This window comes from Seriola dumerili, unplaced genomic scaffold (genome assembly GCF_002260705.1).
Source record: "Seriola dumerili isolate Sdu_G_001 unplaced genomic scaffold, Sdu_1.0 BDQW01000017.1, whole genome shotgun sequence".
NCBI lineage: Eukaryota > Metazoa > Chordata > Actinopteri > Carangiformes > Carangidae > Seriola > Seriola dumerili.
The window spans coordinates 13,017,844-13,027,425 of record NW_019174272.1 but is presented as its reverse complement, the minus strand read 5'-3'; the positions used below and the strand labels follow the sequence as shown (position 1 = coordinate 13,027,425).

Here is a 9,582-nt window from a genome sequence, read left to right as displayed (position 1 = left end):
GGTTTAATTTGTTCAGTGCTATTCACTCAGTCTGTTACATAAACTAGACCAAAAGTATGTGGACACCCCGACATTTCACCCATGATTCATTCATTCATTCATCCATTCATGCATTCATCCATGTGTATTAATGTTATGCTGGTTTCAGTGTCTCCACCAGATGTTGAACCTGCTGCTGGATTAGTGGGTCCAGGTCTGGCTTGCAGTCTGTGATCCAGGGTGGAGATCAGGGGGCTGGTTTCACAAAGACAGACTTTGACTGTGTCTAAGATATAACAAAGAGTCAGACTTCAGAGAGACGTCTGAATTCATCCGTTGCACAAAGCAGTTCAGTTCTTGACTATCTTAAGCCTGTGGACTGTGGTATGATTAATTTAGGGTTAATTAAGACTTTTTTCAATAAAAAAAAAAAATGGCTGACCAAAGAGCCATATCCAACCTCTGAGCTCCATTTACCCTCAGCAGAAAATGTTTGTTTTTTGGAGGAATTCATCAGTTACAGATTCAGCAAAGAGTGAAACAATAAAAAGAAAGAAAAATGGCTGCAGTCTCTGAAAACTCTTCTCTTTGCTCTCTCCATGACAATGTTAGCAAACCACAAATCATGAGCCATGTTTTCCTGTTGGTTGTTGTTGAGTGCTACTGGTTACCGGAGGTGTCACTGAATGTTACCATGGTAACATTGGTGTAAGGACTGAGTTAGCCTGGGGGTAAAGTGTCTAATGTTTTTGTCTTAAAATTAGTCAGTCTTTATTTGTGTGAAACAGTCTGACTCAGACTCATCTATGAGCCAAATGAATGCTGTACCAACACTACAGACCAGTCTGAAATCTCTCTGTGAAACCGGCCCCGTGGCTCTGTGCAGCCCCCCCACCCACACCAAACTGAGAAAACCAATAAAAGAAAAGTCCAAAACAAAATGAAAGTAAAGTAAAATAGAATAAAAATAAACAGGAAGGTGACAAGTTTTTAGTGCTGAAAAGTCCTTAATAACAACTAAAATACCTCTGATAATAATAATAATAATAATAACGTTAAACACAGCAATGGTAAATACATAATACAATAACGGTGAAAGCAAAAAGAATTGTGTGAAAAAGTGCAGTAAAAAACTGTAAAACAGAAAATAATTTAAAAGAAGATACTGACTGTGCGTGACAGCGGTTACAGTGCTTTTCTACTCCCCTGCTCTACTGTATTCTACTGGGCTCCATTCCCTCCATTGCTGCTTTACTTGTGCCCATTACATCCATCCATGTACTCTACACTCAACACTGTTCCACTGCTGAGTTGTATTTTACTGCTAAAGTGACTCTTTCTTTTTGATTCTGTTTCCACATGTGAAATCTGGTATTTCAGTATCAGAGCAATAATAAATCAGCAACTGCTCTGATAATAATTATAGATGCATCACATCGGTTAAAGTCTGACCTCACAGGTTTAATGTTCTCAGTCCACTATTTTATGAAAACCTTTCCAAAATATATATACATACAGTATTTCAAACATTATTTCTATCCATTCATTCAAAGTGGGTGAGCCAGAAGTGTTCGTATCAGTTTGGGTAAAACTCGTGTAGCTGCTTACATTTAGGCATTGACTTTAGGAAGATGAACTGTGATTCTGACATCTGCCAAACCCTGTATGATGGGTGCTATTTCTTCCCTCAGTGTTTGTGCAGATTATGATCTGATCAGGAGAATATCACAGTTACAGGACACAAAGTCCAGTCTCCTACATGAAAGTGTTGGATGCTGATCCACCACCCTGACCTCCAGGGGCACACGACTTCCTGCACTAACAATGAATGTTTGCCCCAGGTGAAAAATGTGTCCCCCATAATATTCCTGTAATTTTCAATAATACTGAGCTGCATTATTTACCTGACAACAAGGAAAAACCTCAACCCAGCTCAGTTTAGGTGTTTGAACAAATAAAAAATTCTGTACAGTGTCCACTATAAATATTCTAGGTTGTTGTGTCTTTTCCTTCTGGTCTGCTTTAAGTCTTGGACCTGTCAGTACACTTGTAGTCTTGGGGCCTTAATCTGGTCCTTCGGTCCAGGGTGAGACCATGAGACCACGACGCTCACTGAGGCCTCAGCGGTCTGTCACTCAAACTTCACCAATGACCAGTTCACACGCATCTGTGATATCTGAGGCTCTAAGGAGTTTTATACTTTTTTATACTGCTCTATACTGTTATGTTTCATACTTATACTTTATATGTTATATCATTTTATATTTACTGAGTGACTCCAAAGGAAAACAGGTTACACATGTAAAATGTGTAATGATCATAATAATCATGTGCAGATTAATTCCAGAAATATACAACAAATAAAAATGTATAAAAATATTTTACTTGTGCTAACAGTGGTCCTGTGAGCATTTCTCAATTATTCTGTATTTATCAGATTCCCCTTCAGTTTCATCTATCTATCTATCTATCTATCTATCTATCTATCTATCTATCTATCTATCTATCTATCTATCTAGGAAAATACTTGAAGATAGATAGATAGATAGATAGATAGATAGATAGATGCTTTATTTATGCCCCAGGGGAAACTCAGTTGTCCAGCAGCTCATTATAGTAATAATAATAGCTAATATTTATGTTTTTTTCTTATTAATAGACAAGTGCTTTAAGGTGATTTTACCTTGCCATGTTTCGACTGCTGTCTTCCTGCAGAAAAACAGCATAAATAAGTGCAGTGGAGACAAGATGAACCTTTCTGGAATAATAATATCTAATAATAAACAATAGTCCAATAATGATAGTGTAATAAATTCATGCTTACATGTTGGCCTATTTTATGACGCATTCTCCAACACACCTGTGTGAACGGCAGTGATCTGATTGGCCTCAGGTTTCCTCATCACCGCAGACTTTGAGTTGATGTGTGTTTTATTCTTTTCTTTCCCTCTGCTGCAGCCCGTGTCTCTGTGCGTCTCTGTGTTTAAAGCGTTAGTAGGGTACTAACACAAGAGGGCGTGTTGGTGTGTGTCACCGCGGCCCCTGCGGGTCCCGGCCTGTCACCGCTCTGATTTAAGGCTCACACCATCAGCTGCTGGAGAGACCGCGCATGTCCGTGTTTCACTGATGGTTTTCGTTGGGTTGAAGGTTTAACACTTCTTCCTGCTGGTTTGATCGTCCTTTCTCTACAGACCAGGTTTGGTTCTCAGAGTGTCACAGAGCTCACAACGAGGCATGGGCTTCCTCAAAGTTCCCATACAAGCAGCTCAGGATCCTTTACCTGCACCACAGAGGCTGCTGCAGGGGTTTTTATATGATGTTTAACTGTGGACTGTGAAATCCACCAGATCCGCCTCCTTCAAGGCCACGTCCAACAGCGAGGCCTCCCGTGTGTCCCCTTCAAATTAAAAGTTAAAATAGACATGTGTATGTGTATGTGTGTGTGTGTTCCTTTCATTTATGAAGTTGCACAATAATCCCACTGTGCACCAACAGCTCAGTGAAAATTAAGAAAAAATAAATTAACACAGCAGAAAACAAATGATAGAAAACAAATGATACACAGCATTAAGTGTGCCAGTGTGTGTGTGTGTGTGTGTGTGTGTGTGTGTGTGTGTGTGTGTGTGTGTGTGTGCGTGTGTGTGGTTAGTGCTGGTCAGGGTCTGCAGAGCCAATCAGCTGCTCATGCAGATGACGTGCTGATGTCCTACGTCAGCCCCGCCGCTTGTCAGGATCAGAGCTCCACACACACGCCGGCAACAAACACATACACACACTCCCTCTCCGAGCCGGACAGCACAGCCCCCTGGCCCCGGCAGCCCGGCAGCGGAGGACACATCCAGGCGCCGCAGCCCGCTGTGACAGTGGACCTAACGTCGGCTTACTTTGTGGACATGGGAGACATGGGGGATCCGCCGAAAAGTAAGAGACTTGCTCGGTGCAGGGCAGCGATGGTGGAAGTGAATTCATCACAAGTTGAGCTGAGTTTGTTTCGTTGAGATGCCGCAGAAAGAACATGTTTTCTTCGGCCTGTTAGAGTTTTATTAAAAACTGAATGTATTTTGGTAATTTGAAAAATTCTTGATAATAATAATAATAATAATAAAATAATAATAATAATTGTTTTAAGGTGATCTGATGGTCCACTTTATTCAGCGTACAGTTGAGAACACTGTGTAATGTGTCCCGCTTTGCACCTCCAGAGAAGCGGCTGGTGTCTCTGTGCGTGGGCTGCGGGAACCAGATCCACGACCAGTACATCCTGCGGGTCTCCCCGGACTTGGAGTGGCACGCTGCCTGTCTGAAATGCGCCGAGTGCAGCCAGTATCTGGACGAGTCCTGCACATGCTTCGTCCGGGACGGAAAGACTTACTGTAAACGGGACTACATCAGGTAGGACGTGCCGGGACAGGACGGGACGGGACGGGACAAACCCCACATCCACCTTCACATAGGCTACACGACAGGAGTACGAGCTGCACGGAGACTGGGATCATAATAATTATTATTATTTTATATGTTTTACAATGTCAGAGTGAGATTATCGGGATCGGTTTCAGCCGCGTGGAGCTGGTTTTCAGTGGGTTCACATGGTTTTGAATATTAATCATCTTTACTACAACAACTTGTTGTAAAGCGCGTCCTCACAACTAATGACACAGTTTCATTGTTTACATCAGATACATTTAAAAACACACGAGGCCACACGGGCCGAGTCTGTGTGACTGAGTCCGGATCAGACTGAAGCAGAACCCGCTCTGTGACTGAGGGGCCTGCGAACACCCTGACTATTTTATTATAAAGGCCTGAAAATCATCCACTGATTGTTGTTATTAACAATTATTAGATTATAACCGGATCAGCAGTTTGATGAAAACTCAAATTACACTAAAGACCGAAAATGAAAGTATCTTCCAGAAGAAACCTTCATTAGAATTATATCATAAATATAACGAACTGTTACTGCTAATGTAACACTACCATTACTATTATTGTTATTATTATTATTATTATTATTATCATTATTGTTGTTGTTGTTGTTGTTGTTATTATTACTATTATTTTTATTTTTATTTTTATTATTATCAGGCAAGGTATAGCTTTACAAATTATTAGAAGTAATGTTTAGAAATGTTTTGATATCTTATTGCCAAGGCCAACATTTTATCACTATTATTATTATTATTGTTAAAATAATAATAATAATAACAACAATAATAATAATAATAATAACAATTATTATTATTATTATTATTATTATTATTATTATTATTATTATTATTATTATTATTTATTATCATTATTATCGTGAAGACAAATGATCGATGTTGTTATTCGGTATATTTTATAACGAGATTTTAGTGGCTGATCTTCCTGCAGTGAAACTGATCGGACCGTGTGTGTGTGTGTGTGTGTGTGTGTATGTGTATATGTGTGTGTGTGTGTGTGTGTGTGTGTGTGTGTGTGTGCGTGCAGGTTATACGGGATTAAATGCGCCAAATGCAACATCGGCTTCAGTAAGAACGACTTCGTGATGCGGGCCCGCTCCAAGGTCTACCACATCGAGTGTTTCCGCTGCGTGGCCTGCAGCCGGCAGCTCATCCCGGGCGACGAGTTCGCTCTACGGGAGGACGGGCTCTTCTGCCGGGCGGACCACGACGTAGTGGAGCGGGCCAGCCTGGGCCCCGGAGACCCGCTCAGTCCGCTGCACCCCGCCAGACCGCTGCAGATGGCAGGTAAAGTCCCGGGGAGTGGGAGACGAGGATCGTTACTGCCGCAGACACAGAGTCCGGCTCTGACTTTTTCTTTCTCGGGAGTTCTGAAGCTTTTTTCCCGCTGTTGGATTTTGGTCAGGCCTTATAAATGAAAGGATTATCCGAGATGACTCCATCAGACCGAGATGTTTCATGTTCAGATTAACTGCAGCTCTTGTGTTTCACTTTTCCACTGAGTTTTATCTGAGCGGAGTCTGCAGACTCGGACTGAGTCTGACCCGGGTCGATCTGTGCTGTAATGTTAATTTCCTCTGGTCCCGCAGCTTCATGTGTGACTGGTTGGGGTTCTTCTGTGGGACCGGTTCTGGTGTCTGCTCCTGCGTCTTGATTCTGTTCTGCATACCTCAGTCCGCTCAGACCAGGCTCGGAGATTAGATACAGTGGGCGCTGCTGTCAGAAATACACCCGGTTATCACTGGTGGAGGACGAGCGCGACACATGGCTGAGGGTCCGAGAGACTACAGATGTCTGGAGGGGGCTGGAGGTTTTCTGTGGTAGAGAACTGCTGCAAGACCAGATGGTCCTGGTGGTTTTCAGAGCAGGTTTTGACCTTGGGTCAGATGAGTCAATCAGAGCGGCGATGTTTTAAACTAAAATGCAGTGAAGCCTGCAGCTCCTGCACCATGAGATGTGGTCGCATTCAGAGGAAGTTTAGTTCGGGAGCATTTACACCTGAGCAGGAGGAAGATTTTTTTATTGTGATTAACCATTACGGTCTGGTGTTTATTTAGTGTCACTGAGCCAGGAAGACCAGTCAAAGTGTGTGTGAAACAGTTGTGTATCGTGTGTTGCAGCATCATGTGGTTACAGACCTCTATGAAACTCACAGGCCTGTCTTATCCCTCATCTTTTCCCGGGCTGCTGAAGCCGCTCTGCAGACAGATAAATTGATTCCCCCCCCCCTCCCTGGGTTCTTCTCCCGTCCTTTGTCAACAGCAGAACCAATCTCGGCCCGGCAACCTGCGCTGCGGCCTCACGTCCACAAACAGCCGGAGAAGACCACCCGGGTCCGGACGGTGTTAAACGAGAAGCAGCTGCACACGCTGCGGACTTGCTACAACGCGAACCCGAGGCCCGACGCCCTCATGAAGGAGCAGCTGGTGGAGATGACCGGCCTCAGCCCGCGAGTGATCCGGGTCTGGTTCCAGAACAAGCGGTGTAAGGACAAGAAGAGGAGCCTGCTGATGAAGCAGCTCCAGCAGCAGCAGCCAAACGACAAGACGGTAAGAGGACGAACCCGGGTACAACCCGTCACACCGTTCACACTGGACTTCTACTGAGACACACGGATACAGCTCACTAAGTCCTGAAGGTCTGACCTGAAGGCAGCTCTGGCTGCTTCATTATTAGAGTCAGTGTAACTCTGTTTTATTCATAAAGGCCAGAATCACACATTGTCTCTGAGTCAAAGGCCGCGGGGGTGTCAGAGCCCCCCCACCCCCCACCCCCAATAACCTCATGGATGATAAAGGTCTGGAGCTATTTTAAGGGTTCAGAGTCTTAGACCAAACCTGCATGAGCAAAGTCCAACAAGATATCACACACACACACACACACACACACACACACACACACACGTTTGTTTGTTTGTTTGCTTATTTATTGATTATTCCTCTGATTACTGCTGGATTCATTTCAGATGAACACCCCTTCCTTCTCCAACACATACACACACACACACACACACACACATGTGTGTGTGTGTGTGTGTAAGCAGCCACAGTGACAGATACCGGGTTGTGACCACGTCGCCTCCCTTTGCAGAACATCCAGGGAATGACGGGCACCCCGATGGTGGCGGCCAGTCCGGAGCGGCACGACGGCGGCATCCAGGCCAACCCGGTGGAGGTGCAGAGCTACCAGCCGCCCTGGAAGGTCCTCAGCGACTTCGCCCTGCAGAGCGACATCGACCAGCCGGCCTTCCAGCAACTGGTTAGTCCTATTTCTTCACTCAATGAAATCATGATTTCAAATGTATTGACATATTTACAATTTTTTTATATTTAATTTCTGTTGAGAACATGTGCCGCGCAGAGGTTCCCCCAGTTCTATCTATGTGGGAAATAGATATAAAATATCGGTCAACAAATATTTAAGTGTGTGCGCTCTTCAAGGGTTTACTGCTGTGGGACACTATAATTAGTTATCTAAACTAAATTAGATAACTAATATTTAAAAAATAATTTAGCTGAGTTTTTTTCTCCACGGCTGGATACTCATTCAACTTCCGAATATTTCAGTGGAAATTAAGATGCTCATCATCACATATTAAATCATTTTCCCAACATGGTCGAAAAAACAAAAGAAACATTATTTTGTACTTCTAGGGAGAATTAAAAAATGAACAGTTCATTTTAATGAAAGCAGGGTTTATTTCTGTTGGAGTGACGCATCACAGACAACTCTCCTGAAATCTCCTAAACTCCAGCACAGACGCGCCGAGGCTTCAGTAAAGTGAATAAATGAATGATCAACATTTATGACAGACACGCACTTCACGCGATGTTTGGTTGCGGGGAAGGTCAGCTGTTCAGATATTGTCAGTATTTTATTGAGGCTGGTTGAAGGTTTCAGCTCAGGGTTCAGATCTCAGCTGTGGACCAATACATTGATTATATTTAATCAATTACCACGGCTGACGTCATGATCAGGTTTATTTTTCATTTATTTTTTTATCACGTCCAATCAAAATGTTTTTATTTTCATGTGAAGGACATTTACATCAACAATGCAGAAACATATTTGCTGATTGGCTGCTGTTTTTTTTTTTAACCGTCCACAGCCACTGGACTACTGTACTTACTAGCCTAAATATCACGCACAGACTGATGGGTAATCCAACAGAGGACAGCACCTCTGCTTTTCTTGTAGTAAATTAATTACTGTTCCGTTGCGACGCAGGACAAATTAACCTAAATTTAATAATCACCGTCGGTAAAACGCGGGTGTTCACTGTGATGGTTATTAAACAGAGAGTGGATTTTGAAGGTGGATCCAGCGGGGCCCGCTCTGGAACCAGCCTTATACCCGTGTAAATGAACTAAGCCATGACCCTCCAGCTGTGAGAGCGGTGTATCCAGATGTGTCTGACCGCTGCCTCCATGTGTCCCCGCAGGTCAGCTTCTCGGAGGGAGGACCGGGCTCGAACTCGACGGGCAGCGAGGTAGCGTCCATGTCGTCCCAGCTTCCAGACACGCCGAACAGCATGGTGTCCAGTCCCATCGAGGCCTGAGCAGGACGCGCAATGGACGGACTGAACTGAACACACAGCACCCCCCCCCCTCCGCCCCACATACATCCCCATCCCCCCCTCCCGCCCGACTGCACCAAGCAACCCCCCTGGTTGTATTTTGACACTGTGAAGACAATCATGGGATTTTACCATAGCCACCCATTCTAACGCCCCGGGTGGACGTTAGAGTGTCCACTGTCCATCCATGCGTCATCATGGCCGGTGCTGCCTGGTTAACAGTTGCCAAAACGAGAAGACATGACCGTTACTCCACCGATCAACGGGACCTCTGAGTAGGAGCCAGATCCGGACTCTAACTCCATCTAAACGCTGTGCGCTACTCTGAATAGAAAACAATGACTGGTGATTTTTTTAAAAATTCATAAACGCACTTCATCATATAATAGAGCGTTTGGAGGGAACAGCACTGCTTCTTCATTTAATTACACGATTTCCTACATGACCCAAGTACTAAAGCATTTGCAACAAGGTATACCTCTATTTTGCCACAAGCTTCGTGGGACATTTGTGTGAGTTAGTGTCTGTCCGAAAATTTTTTTTTCTTTCCCAAAGATGTGTAAATTAATAATAAGTTAA

The 9,582-nt window shown here is 43.8% G+C and overlaps 1 protein-coding gene across 1 annotated transcript; it reads left to right on the top strand.

Moving 5' to 3' along the window:
* The first annotated feature begins 3,872 nt into the window (after nucleotides 1–3,872).
* Nucleotides 3,873–8,985, top strand: isl1 (ISL LIM homeobox 1). Its single transcript, XM_022757685.1, has 6 exons — nucleotides 3,873–3,900; nucleotides 4,182–4,371; nucleotides 5,455–5,714; nucleotides 6,690–6,976; nucleotides 7,518–7,685; nucleotides 8,869–8,985. Exons 1-6 carry the CDS (start codon nucleotides 3,873–3,875, stop codon nucleotides 8,983–8,985), a joined length of 1,050 nt encoding a protein of 349 aa, XP_022613406.1.
* The last annotated feature ends 597 nt before the right edge of the window (nucleotides 8,986–9,582 follow it).

What these genes read in the sequence shown, in the direction of transcription:
- isl1 (XM_022757685.1), top strand. Translation starts at nt 3,873, where the DNA reads ATGGGAGACATGGGGGATCCGCCGAAAA. An exon ending in TGTAAACGGGACTACATCAG is followed by an intron (nt 4,372 to 5,454) that starts GTAGGACGTGCC and finishes GTGTGCGTGCAG; the next exon opens with GTTATACGGGATTAAATGCG. An exon ending in AGCAGCCAAACGACAAGACG is followed by an intron (nt 6,977 to 7,517) that starts GTAAGAGGACGA and finishes CTCCCTTTGCAG; the next exon opens with AACATCCAGGGAATGACGGG.